The 13,314-nt window shown below is 44.4% G+C and overlaps 1 protein-coding gene across 3 annotated transcripts in view; it reads right to left on the bottom strand.

Annotated features, from left to right (window-relative positions):
• The window catches only part of UBE3B (ubiquitin protein ligase E3B), a 554,003-nt gene that overhangs the window by 59,374 nt on the left and 481,315 nt on the right, over positions 1-13,314 (bottom strand). For all 3 annotated transcript variants that reach the window (XM_078667365.1, XM_078667367.1, XM_078667366.1), the window contains 3 exons: positions 12,135-12,317; positions 9,566-9,677; positions 9,038-9,130 (listed from right to left, as the gene is read on the bottom strand). In XM_078667365.1, the coding sequence (XP_078523491.1) occupies positions 9,038-9,130; positions 9,566-9,677; positions 12,135-12,317 (388 nt within the window). The remainder of the gene's footprint in view (positions 1-9,037; positions 9,131-9,565; positions 9,678-12,134; positions 12,318-13,314) is intronic.

Below are 13,314 nucleotides of genomic sequence, written 5' to 3' on the forward strand. Positions count from 1 at the left end.
ACACACAGACAGAGCCACACACAGACAGAACCACACACACACAGATAGAACCACACACACACACAGAGACAGAGCCACCCACACACACAGAGCCACACACACACAGCCATGCACACACAGCCACACACACACAGCCACACACACACAGCCACACACACACAGCCACACACACACAGCCACAGCCACACACAGCCACACACAGCCACACACACACACACAACCACACACACACAGCCACACACAGCCACACACACAGCCAGAGCCACACACACACAGAGCCACACACACACAGAGCCACACAGACAGAGCCACACAGACAGAGCCACACACACAGACAGAGCCAAACACACACACACACAGACAGAGCTACACACACACACAGACAGAGCCACACACACACACAGACAGAGCCACACACACACAGACAGAGCCACACACACACACAGACAGAGCCACACACACACACAGGCCCACACACACACACAGGCACACACACACACACACACAGACAGAGCCACACACACACACAGACAGAGCCACACACACACACACACAGACAGAGCCACACACACACACACAGACAGAGCCACACAGACAGAATCACACACTCACACTCGCACCCGGAGGACTGGATTAAAAGCACACACATGAGTGGGCCGAGCAGAAACAACATCGCCCACTCCCGCGGCACCCCGCTCCTGCCACAAATTATGCTGCTTTCAAAGTTGTTTTTAAAAAGACGCCTGTATGTCAGTGCATAGGCATGTGTGAATTTTCGTGGCATTTGGGGAAAGTACGGTATCTGCAAGGGCCATCAAACTTTCCCAAGTCCCTCCAAAAATGCTGTTAGTCAAGTCTGGTATATGTTGGCAAAGTTTGAAGACTGTCGGCCTGCAGGATGATAGTGTGGCTAATGGACATGACCGCATGACTGGGAATGTTACCCCCTCGCCCACCACACAAACACCCCTCCCTCTCCTTTGAGGTATGGCTGCCTCGGGGAGGCGAAAGACCACGTCTGGAATGAAGCCATCACTCTTGGAACGTGAAACGTCATGGACGCCGCATCTGCACCGCATAATAAGGCCATGCAGCACTCTCCCTTGCCGATGACCCCCAGCAGCCGGTGAAAGTAATGCCCTGGGCAACTGCCACCGCTCCCACCAAACAGACACAAGGGGCACGTCCAGGACGTAATCTGTGGTGTTTATAGTAAACCCAAGTGCCCTTCTCCTGCTGTGAGGGCCACACCAGCCCTGCCCGGCTCAAAACCAAAAGTTATTTTATTACAATTTACAGAATCAGGGGAGACCAGAATGATGCAACGGCCAGGTTACCCCTCGCTGAGCATCACCCCGAGTAGCACTACTCCCTGGTCCTGATGTCTAGTGTAACAAATCCCGTGCTACAAAGGGGACACCACCTGCAAAGTGCTGCGCGTCAGGTCACACATTGAGGTCCGCTGTACAAGTCGGAGACTCACGCGCAATGCAAAGTAATCTCACCAGCCCTCTCCAGATGTGCTTCGAGTAGATTAAAGAGTCGACAAGAGACCGGCGTGGAAATAATCTCTCTGCGGGAGCAGCCCAGCCCTGTCCCAACTGCGAGCAACGAAAAACAAACACTGCAGGAACCGCGGCAGCGCCCCGGGGCCAACTAGGCAGCTCAAGCCGGGCTCTGACACCGGGGACAGGAGTCCCACACACAAAGAAGAGGTCCACGGTGCGCCACTGGAGCACGGCACCGGGCCTTACGTGCAGCCGCCCCGGGCTCTCCAGGAACAGGCTGCGCGCAGTTCCCCCGCCGCTTTGTTCGGGTTCTTCTTCCCCTGCTCCGGAACGCGGCCCTCCGCGCACTTCCCCTCTGAGCCGCCCCGGCATCTGCTCCTTGTAACCCGATCCCCGCAGTCAAGCCCCTTGACACCCCTCACATGTGTAGAAGTAATTCACAGTTGTACCGGCGAGGGCTGCCCGACCAAATTTGAAACGAATGAACTTTTGCCTCAGAAAGTGGGGCAACATCTAACTTCCCAATACAACTTCTACAGTTACGTGGATGAAGGAAAAAAAACAACAGAAAATGGCGACGGCTGAAACTTTGCTCAGAGTTGCTAAGCGCTCCACGCGCTCGCTATTTGTCACTAAGCCCCGTCCTTTGTAGACTGGGGGGCGTGTTTTTCTTTCTTCCCTCTTCTCCATTGGCTGGAATGTAAACAACAGGTTTTTTTTTGACTGTTGTTTTTACATTCCAGCCAATGGAGAAGAATGAGAAAGAACGTTAAAAAACACGCCCCTCAATCAGAAAAAGACGGGGCTTAAATAGAAAAAAAACCTCTTCTCCAATGGCTGGCCGCCGTTTAGGAAGCCAGCCAATGGAGAAGAGGGGCGGGGTTAACCCTAGCTACTAAGAAACATAAAATCTCGCCAGCGAGACTGCGCAGCCTACGCTAGCCGAGACCTAAAAACAACTTATCGCTATCGTAATTAGGCTAACAAAATCATTTACTTTCAAGCTTTTGTGATGACCACTACATAGTTAGACAGACTCCCATTAAAATATTCAAGCTCATAAACAATATCTTAAACAACAACACTTGCTTAACTACAGACGATGTCTGCTTTCCATTAATTTTTTGGAGCTTGCCTTACTCTCAGAGTGGCTTAGTTTCATATTAACTCCTACACCCTTGTAGCTTGTAGGAACAAATAATTATTATTTGTTTCCCCAAACCATATTAATTACACAAAACAAGAAAATGTTGTTCTGGGCATGATCCTGTTTACAGAGTTTATCCAATAATCCTAGTTCTCAGTCATGGGTATCTGGGTATTTTCACTGAATAAATATGTAGTAGATTATCCCAGGGCACATGTGGGCCCACTAAACACTTTTTCCAAGAAACCATGAAATTTGGAGTATGCGTTAAAATAGGGAGAATATTCAAATAAGGGGCAGCATTCTTTTTGTTTTAACCCGTTGCGTGCTTATGACGGAACCACACCGTCATGAGTCACGGGCGGCGTGTGCTCATGACGGCCCGGTTCCGTCATGCGGCTGCCGCTCCGCCCACGCATCATTAATTCCCCGCCTGTGCGGGCGAATTAATGAGCGGTCGTGGTCATGACGGAACCATGCCGTCATGAGCACACTCCGCCCGTGACTCATGACGGCGTGGGTCCGTCATGAGCACCGCGCTCACCCCTAGCCCCGCCCGCACCACAGCGAAATTCATGCCGCGGCGAAGTTAAAAAGTTCAGCTAATGAGTCTAATCTGTCATACAGTACACTTGATTTAAAAAAACATTGTTTTTTTTTTACTATTTTTCAAAACAGAAAAACAAGAGGGAACAGGAGCCTCTAAAGGATTATGTTACTTACCCTGTAAGCATCTGTTCATGGCATGTAGTGCTGTAGAGTCACATGCTTAGCATAAGTCCGCCATCTAGTGTTGGGCTTGGATGATTGCAGGTTGTTTTTGTTCTAAGAAGTTTTTTTAGAGTCACAAGTGACATTGCACATGGGCATTGACTCGATTGTTAGATTGTGTTGCCGCAGGTTGGAGAGAATGGAGTTAGTGTTAGTAATGTGATGTCCATGCAAATAATGTAAATCAAAGTAAATATTAAAGTAAACAGTCGTCTGGGGCGGTGAGTGGGCGGATGTGAATCTACAACATTAGATGCCAAGAACAGATGCTTACAGGGTAAGTAACAATCAGTTTTTGGCATGTGTGGCTGCAGATACACATTCTTAGCATAGACTGTAAAACAGTTCCTCTCCCAAAGCAGTGGCTAGCCTGTGGTGGTAGCAGTTGTTTGAAAAATGTATGTAGAACTGCTTGCCCAACATTGGATTGTTGATGTGCTAATACATCCACATAGTAATGCTTTGTGAAAGTGTGTGGTGTGGACCATGTTGCTGCTTTGCAGATGTCAGCAATGGGCATGTTCCCTAGGAATGCCACAGGCTCCTATTTTGCGAGTTGATGTAACCTTAGCGGGAACATGAAAATGTTTTTTAGCTTTAGCATAACAAGTTTCAATGTATTTGACTATCCATCTAGCAATCCAAAGTTTTGAGATTGGATTTCCAGTATGGGGAGGTGAAAAAGCAATGAATAATTGCTTGGTTTTCCTAAATGTCTTAGTCCTCTCCATATAGTACATTAAAACTCTTTTTACATCTAGAGTATGAAGAGCACTCTCTGCAACTGTTGCGGTTGCGAAAAAAAGATCGGTTATTCAATTGACTGGTTAGTATGGGGAGCTGAGACAACTTTGGGAAGTAACTTTGGGTTTGTTCGGAGCACAACTTTGTTTCTGTGGAGTTGGAGGAATGGTTTCTCTAAAGGTAGTGCCTGGAGCTCACTGACACATCTAAGTGAAGCGATATCTATTAAAAATGCTACCTTCCAAGATAAGTATTTGAGTTGGCAGGAATGTAGTGGCTAAAATGGTGGCCCAATGAGCCTTGTTAGTACAATGTTAAGATTACAAGATGGTGCTGGTGAAAGTTTGCGTTGCATTACTCTTTTAAGTTCTTCCATAAATGCTTTAATGACTGGTATTTCAAATGGAGACATAAGTTGCCTGTTTTGTAGATAGGCTTCAATGGCAAGGTGTAAGCATATTGAAGTGTAGGCTAAACCTATGTTTTGGAGATTCAGGTGATAACAAATGATGGTTTGTACTGGTGCATCTACTGGGTTTACTTTATGATGCTGGCAGTAGAGGACAAATTTTATCCATTTGGCAGCATAGTGTTTTCTGGTTGAAGTCTTTCAAGCTTCTTTAAGAATATCCATGCACTGCTGAGGCAGGTTTAGATACCCAAATTCTAAGACTTTAGGAGCCATATGACATGGCTCATGTCCTTGGGAATGGGATGTCTGATTTTGCCATGGTTCTATGTGAGAAGGTCCAGGTTGAGGGGAAGTTTTTTGTGCGGAACTTGTGAGAGTTCCAATAGTGGGGTAAACCAGGGTTGACGAGCCCAGGTTCGAGCTATTAGTAATAGAGTAAGGGAGGTTTGCGGAGATTCCGAAGTACAAACGGAAGTAGTGGGAGAGGTGGAAAAGCATAGGCAAATATCCCTGAGCAGTTCATCCATAAGGCATTGCCCTTAAATAATGTATGTGAGAACCTGGCTGTGAAGATTAGGCATTTTGCGGGGTTGCAAAAAGGTCTATTTATGGGAACCCCCACACTTGAAAGTATGGCAGGAGGACTTTGGGGTGGAGTTCCCATTTGTGGACTTGTTGCTGCATCCTACTGAGGAGGTCTGCAACTTTATTCCTGGTCCCTGCCTGGTACATGTTCTGCCAGGAGATGAATGTTCTGATGTGAAGCTAAGCGCCAGATGGTCTTGTTCTAGAAACGGCCACCTCTTGGACAGGTTTTGTGAGTTCCTCCACGGCAGAAGTGATGTGTGTGGCTGTCTACCAACACTAGATCATGCATTTGACCAGGTGACTGGTTCCATTGACGTGAGAGGCATTCTTGCAACAGTGTCATATGTAGGCGGGCATGTGGGGCTATGGCGATGCAGGATGCCATTGTGCCTAAAATGCGCATGGCTGTTCTGACTGTGACTTGGAGCCCGATTTGAAACTGTTGGGCTCTTGTTTGAATGTTTTGTATTCTGGCTGTATTTGGGTATGCTAACCCCAAGTGCACATTTAAAAAGGCCCATAAATATGGTTGAACTTGTAAAGGTTGGAGGTGTGATATTTGCAGATTTGATGGTAAACCCTAGACGGTGGAGTAGGATGATTGTCTTTTGTGTATGTTGGTTGCAAATGTGGGAGCTGTAGGCTTTTATAAGCCAATCGTCCAAGTAAGGAAATACGTGAATGTTTTCTCTGCGCAGATGTGCTGCTACTACTGCTAGGCATTTTGTGAATACCTGTGGGGCAGTGGTGATTTTGAAGGGAAGCAATTTGAATTGATATTTTTGTCCCTGGAAGACAAACCGTTGGTATATGAAAGTAGGCATCCTTTAGCTCTAACGCAGACATGAAGTTCCCTTTTTGTAGCAATATTCCTTCATGAAGGGTGACCATGTGGAAGTATTCCGACAGAATGTAGTGATTTAGGGGCTTAAGGTTGAGAATGGGTCGAAGTGAGCCATCTTTTTTGGGAATGAGAAAGTATAGTGAATATACTCCTGTTCCTTGATGCTGAGGTTGGAATGGCTCAATGGCTCCTTTGAGTAAGAGAGCTGTTATCTCTTGTTCAGCAGAGCTTGGTGTTGTATCGAAAAGTTGTGCTTGCGGAGTAGAATATTTGGAGGAGTTGTGGTGAACTCCAGATAGTAACCATGTTGTATAATGTCCAACACCCATTTATCTGTTGTAATGGACTGCCATTCTTGGAAGAATTGTTGTAGACGTCCCCCACAGGTGTTAAATGGTCGTGGGAATGTTGAGGGTAGCATTTCCTCGTTTGCAGCCTTTCAAATTATTTCCTCTTTAGGTACCTCTGTAGAAGCCTCTAGAGATTGATGTTTGACCTTGGTTTTTATATGAGGACTCTGAGGTGCCTGTTGATACAGATTTGGCATCTTGTTTGAAGTTGGCGCAACAAAAGAAAACACTAAAAGGAGGAAGATTGGAGGGCACCCACAGATTTTGAGACATTGGTGTCCTTTTTCATTATTTCCAGGGCTGCAAAAAAGGCCAAAAAGATGCTTGCTGTCAAACAGGAGATTAAGGTCTGCTTCCTGGATATCAGTTTTAAACCCAGAGACACAGAACAAAGAGTGCTTGCGCAGGAGAACACTTGAGTTCACACCTCTTGCTGCAGCGTCAGCAGAGTCTAGAGCACATGTGATAGAATTATTTGTAATTAGTTTACCCTCATTAACTAATTTATAGCCCCCTTTTATACTCCTCAGGGAGATGCTGGATGAGCCCCTCCATTTCGTCCCAGAGTGCCCTGTCACAGCATGCTAATAAGGCTTGGCTGTTGGCAATTCATCAATGATTGGTCAACTGGGCAGCAACCCGTTTTCAAGATGCGTCAATCAATTTTGATTCTTTGTCTGGGAGTGGTGCATCTCCTGTTGTCTGGGAATGAGCTCTTTTCCTTGCATTGGACACCACTAATGAGTCAGGAGTTAACTGGCCTCTAATGTAAATTGGGTCAAATGGTGCTTCCTTGTCAACCCTTGGTGTTATATTTCGTGCTCTCACTAGAAACGTGATGCAGAAATCCTTTAAGCATTGGTGACCTTGTGTAAGGTCAGCTGGTGGTATGTTTCAGCTCTAGCTATAAAATCTTGGTAAGCTCAAGCATTGTCCGGTGAGGATAGGCGTGTGGGGTAGAGGTCTGGGCCTGTATCCCCCTGTAGGTCTATATCATAGGCATCCGAAGGGTCCCTAGGATGTGATTTCTCCCCTATGTCATCAGTCTGGTCGCTGATGGGTGAATATGTGTGAGGTGTAATATTGCCCTCCTCAGACTGTTGTGGTGAAGCAGGTGGAGGAGTGGAGGTAGGGGGTGGTGATGGTGGAGTGGGAGAGGTAGAGACAGGCATATGTAAAGGCCTTGTTGACATGTTCTTCTTTCGAGGTTGAACAGGAGGATTAATGGAATCATTGAAAGACAGTTGTCTTTTAGATGGTGGAGGCGTTGGCGGTTGTAGAACAATTTTCTTTGTTACCAGGCTAAATTTGTAATGTTTTTGCCTTGGATCGAGCCGATCTTGCATTGTCTCGAGGATCGGCTCTGGCTGAAGGTATAACATTTCGGTGCCTGTTTTACTTTCGGTGCCGGAGTCGTAGGAGCCGGAGTGCTGTGCGATTTAAGTTTCAGTACCAAGGCTATGGTTCTACGCCCAGTTCCGATGCAGGTTTTGAAGTGGTGGACTCTTCTGTAGGCCGATATTTCTGCACCAAGCCGGAGGGCACGGCACCCGAATCGATGGATCTGTGCACGCCACGGATTTTCTGCAGTGGCGGACCATGAGCAGTTTGGTCGGTCGGAGCAGATTTCTTGGCTTTGGTACTCTGCCATGTATACTCACAGTCCAACGATCTTCGGAAGACTCCAAGTGTACTGGATGCTGTTCGGTGTCAGACTCGGATCTGAAGTCTTATAAAGAGACGGACTCCACCAGGTCTCCACCACAGCTGCCAAGGACTCTTCTTTCTGCTCTTCCCATTGGCCGATGATGTGTAGTCTCTGCGCTGCATTTTTAGATGCTGGGCACGACGGTCCCAAACGGTCTTTTTAGACTGAAACGACGTACAGGCCTCACAGATATCTTCTTGATGATCAGGCTAGAGGCATAAGTTACAGGTCCGGTGTTTGCCGATGTGGGGGTATGTGGAATTGCAGTTTGGACAAAAGCGGAACAGAGTGTGTTTCCCACCAGGAACAGTGATAGAAAAAATAAAAATGTATTTCACAGAGGCTGCCTTGCAAATGTCTAGAACAGGAAAATTCCACAATGTGGGGGAAGGGGTAGCTATTCCTGCTTTGCCTTTTGTAGAAAACTATTTAGGAGGGAAAGAAAGGCAAAGACCTAATGGTATGATGCTACAATGAAAAACATACAATGCTCTTAAGTGTGGACAGTTTGAAACTCACTAAGTCTCCTGGCCGAAGTAAGGCTTCCAGGAATGACATGTTCCAAGATAAGATCTTAGAGATTGGATATATGCATGTGCTTGAAAGGTGGCCTGGTTAACTTAGACAGGGCAATATTAAGCTCCAATGGAGAAGAAGGTTAACTAATTGGGGGGGGTGGCGAGAAAGGAGACTTTCTACAGGCTCACAAGGCAATCAATGATAGCGATAGTGAAATAGGACTTTTATGCAGACAGTGATGGCATTCAAATGTGCTTTAATAGAACAAAGTGTGATGAATGTTTATCCAAGCCACAGCAAAGACTTCACAAACTATGTTATAACCTCAAAATATGTTCAATAGGTGCTTTTGATTTGTCATCAATTTGTTATGTGGTGCCATGATATACTGGAAACTATGACATAGTCACAACGATCTTAGTGAACATAGCACAATATATTCATACCTGATCATCTGATACCTCCACACAACGGATGGAAAATGGAGGTTTGAGGTAGGCAAATCCCAGTAGTGGAGGTCTAGAGCAACTTGTAATAAACTGCAAAGAAAAACAATATTAAAGTCGGATCATTTTGCATTGCGGCTATTGGCGATTCAGGTCTGTGGAACTTGCAGTACATTTTGCACAAATAAAAAACTAGGTTAATCTAGATGCAAGTCAGATGCTTGGATAAGTGCAGCAAGTACATTACTCAGCTTATGTAAAGGTAAACCAAACTACCATTGTGTTTACATGCCCACTCTTTGACTCCCCTGTGTGTGACCATTTCTACAACCTTTTGGGAAATTATATATGAATAATGTAGGCATGAGTTGGGTACATTATACTCAAGCAAAGTACACTGCCACCCATAATCTGCACTTATTGTAACAGTTTCCAGGCATAAGCCTTTCTTTGTGAATCGTCCTCTATGTGTCTTGTAGAACAAAGTATACTGTAGTTTAACCACATGCACCAGGGCGTACTGCTTACCTTTAGGAACATGGCTCGTTCATCTGATGTGAAATCATTGGCTAATATGTCCCAAAGCCAGATAATGACTCTGTGGCTACCATGAAAACCACCATAATACACAGTATGTCTCCTGCAAAATAATAAATAAACAGGGGAAACTGATCAAAGAGTAGGCTTTTGTCAAAAGTCTTATCTGATTTTACGGCCTGGTGAGGTTACAAATGGGCTTCAAAAAAGGATCTGTGCACTTGCTGCTCTATCACCGTTTTTTTAAAGTGGCTTGGGTTGATTTTTGAGCGTGGTATCAACATGCCTCATTTGGCATTTGAACAGGAGAGACTGGGTGAGCAAGGTGGTCAAGAGCCACAGAACACAATTTTCAGGACTGCCATGTTGGGCACAATGTCAGCACCAAAGGACTTTCAAAGTGAATTTTAAACTTCACTGAGGGAAAAAGTCTCATTCAGTTAATGAAACTGTTTATTTACAAGAAAACCACTTTCAAATTCCATGCTAGGTTTGTGGGATAACAATGTAAAAGGACAGTCTGAATATGCCTTGCACCCCAAACAAGGTTCATGGCTCATCAAAACATAAAAAATACATTTAAACAAACTGTTGAGGCCCAGCTTGCAATCTTGGCTCAAAGGCTTCTCTCTAAATAGGGTGCTTCTTACTATTTAAGATTGTTACTTTTGACAAGCCTAACCACTTCCCATCTACCATATTATTACTTTTTAAACTGTTTTATTGCAAAAAACATAAAAACAGCAATGCATTGAGGTTACGGCATGCATGAGGTGAACATGTATCCAGACAGTATGAATTGGTCAATATTACATTAATAACATTATTATAAATTACATCATTACCATCACAATCCTCTATTTGGAGGTGACCCATCAATAGTAAGCGCATTGTAAATTCTAATTTTGTAGCAGTTAAACTGTTAGAGACAAACATAAATCTCCCCTGTATTTATTCCACATACCCCACGTGCAGTCCCATCTTTCGAAAATGTGTTTGCAGACATCTTTTTCGGCTATTATGGCTCTGTCCATGTCAGCTGCCCAATCACGAATACTAGGCATCGCACCCACACCCCATTTCTGTGCGATGTTGCGTTTTGCAATGGACCATCCCAACGAGGCCCATGTATTCTCGGTCTGTGTAAGGTTGGTGGCGTACCACACATTGAGTAAGCAAAGTTTTGGGGAGGACATCAATGTCTTACACCCAGCCCTCTCCATTTGTTTGGTAATAGCGTCTCAATATGATTGAGCCGCTGGGCATTCCCAGATGTGAAAAAAGGTGCACTCCTGGTGACATTGTCTGAGACAAAAGAGATCTGTCTGTCTGCCCATTTTGACCAAGACGCCCGCATCCAGATATTCGAGATGCAGGATTTTCAGTTGGACCAGACGCAGTCTCATTGGGATGGTCACCTCTCTGGGGGAGACCAAGGCATCATGCCAATCATTCTCCTCGAGTACGCCCAGGACCACCTCCCAGTGATGCCACAGACGCGCTAAAGGGTCCGGACGGTTATTAATCAATTTTTTGTAATGAGGGATTTGGCTTTTTTATTCATGGGATCCAATAGTAACCTGTCTTCCAATGGAGAGGCCTCGGGAAGTGGGTCACCCTTTGGCAGCACTGCTTTGAGTGTGTGGCTGATCTGTAAATATCTAAATGCTTCGGTCTGTGCGAGCTCATATTTCTGCTGGAGGTCTGTAAAAGTGGCTAGTCTCCCTGAGATCCACAGATCCCCAACAGTTGAGATGCCGATCAGGTCCCACTTATCAAACCCAGGGGAGGCACTCAGATGACCCAAGAATTCGGGCTCCCATAGTGGTGTAGCACGAGTAATTCGATTGTGCCAACCCATTTGTTCATTGACCCTATGCCAAGTTTCAATTGTGTGTGCAGAAGGTCCGGTGAGGTTTAACTTTCGGGGGTTTGTGTATAATGCCCTGCCCCATGAGCCACCGGTCAGTGCGAAAGTTCGGATCCTCATGATTCCCATATGCCTACTGATTGATCGCAACTAACTGAGATGCTTGATAGTATAACTTGATATCAGGTAGTGCAATGCCCCCCTCATACCATCCCGCCGGTAGATTTTTCATGGCAATCCCTGGTGCACGTCCGTCCCATAGGAGAGCGCACACAGCATTATCGATGTTGGTGATGTAGGAGTCAGGGATTTTATTATGGGTGTTCTGCAAAACGTAAACATATCTCGGCAGTGTCAGCATTTTAAAAAGGGCTGCACGTCCCAAAAGAGCATCTACCTTATTTTTAACTTTATTAAGATTTTTTAAATTAAGTTGTCCCTTGTATTTACAGCTTAACTAGATTTACAACATAAATAGTAAGTAAGAAAATGAAACGTTTGAAAAACTGTTCTTTCACTGCGCATTTTTATGGAGTAGACTCAGAAACTATCATTTTCGGAATGTAACATGCTTCCACCAACCAAGCTTGTTTTTTTCTTGGGTTCTAGAATGTCAAATTGCCAAAATAAGTAAAGTATTCCCAAAACGTTACTCTTAACATTGTCTTATGAAGCAAAAATCTTTCTTACTTTAGGTCTTCCAAATCAATTTCTGCATTATCGCCAGAGATAAGTCGCTGCAGTTCTGGTGCTGAAAACATACGAATCCATTCGGGTTTGATGATTGAACGAAATCCACTGATAAGTGCAGAACCTTGATTTTTGATTTGGGTATGCATCCGAAAATGAGCCATAAGATGGATGTAACTGATCCTGTTCAAAGAAAATAAAAAAGGTTTATTGTTTCCAGGAAAAGTGAGTTTCATTCACAACTTTTACAACAAGCATTATTAATCTGTAGGATTTACTGAAAATGAAAACCATAAATAATATTCTCAGTAGTAATTTTCAGTTTTTATTCCCGCATATAAAACTTTCCATCATATCATTTATTTTCTGGAATAGGACCACCTTTTAGAATGTTCTGTGTAGCTTTTGTACATTTTCTTGTGTAAAACTGGCAAGTTTTGAATTAAAAAAACAAATAAAATCATAAACGAAACAAAATCACATTAAAAAGTTCAAAGTTAATGAAACCCATCACATTATTGTCAAATTGCTGACTTCTTTCATCTGGCATGGGAGTGCCTACTTTGTAAGAAATTCTGAGAACGACTTGTGCGGAATATAGTAGACATTATTCAGAAACAACTGGATGATAACCCACAGTTGGCTATACTATTTCAGATAACTTAACTCCATACAACACAAGCACACTTTGTTAAGGAGGCACTCCAGAACCCAAAGGCGCAACACTTCACTAGATGAGACAAACACCACTTAATCATGCATCATGGGTACTAGACCTTGCTTTTTGTAATGAAGAGAAGAATGTTACTGTTAGAAATTGGGTTGTTGGTTGAGCGGGATGAAGCCCTACTCAAGCAGCAGTGACAATCCTTGTCAGGGGGAACCACAAAAAGTAACCAAATTAACCTGTGCCTAACCCTCTGGTAGCTTGGCACAAAAGCAGTCCTGCTTAACTTTGAGGCAATGTGTAAAGTATTTATAAAGTACACAAACAGTAATAAAGTGACAACACAACAGCAGAAAAATCCCACACCAATTTAGTAAAATAGAGTTTAAGTTAATAAATTACAGGGGGTAGGGAGAGCCGCGAACATGTCCTTGCCGGATTGCCCCATTGCCTCATGGTCATTGTAATTTGGTATTTTTCATTTTCGTTCAAAATTCTAAAAAAAACCAAAAG

The sequence above is a fragment of the Lissotriton helveticus genome, chromosome 11, assembly GCF_964261635.1.
Source record: "Lissotriton helveticus chromosome 11, aLisHel1.1, whole genome shotgun sequence".
NCBI classification, from domain to species: Eukaryota; Metazoa; Chordata; class Amphibia; order Caudata; family Salamandridae; genus Lissotriton; species Lissotriton helveticus.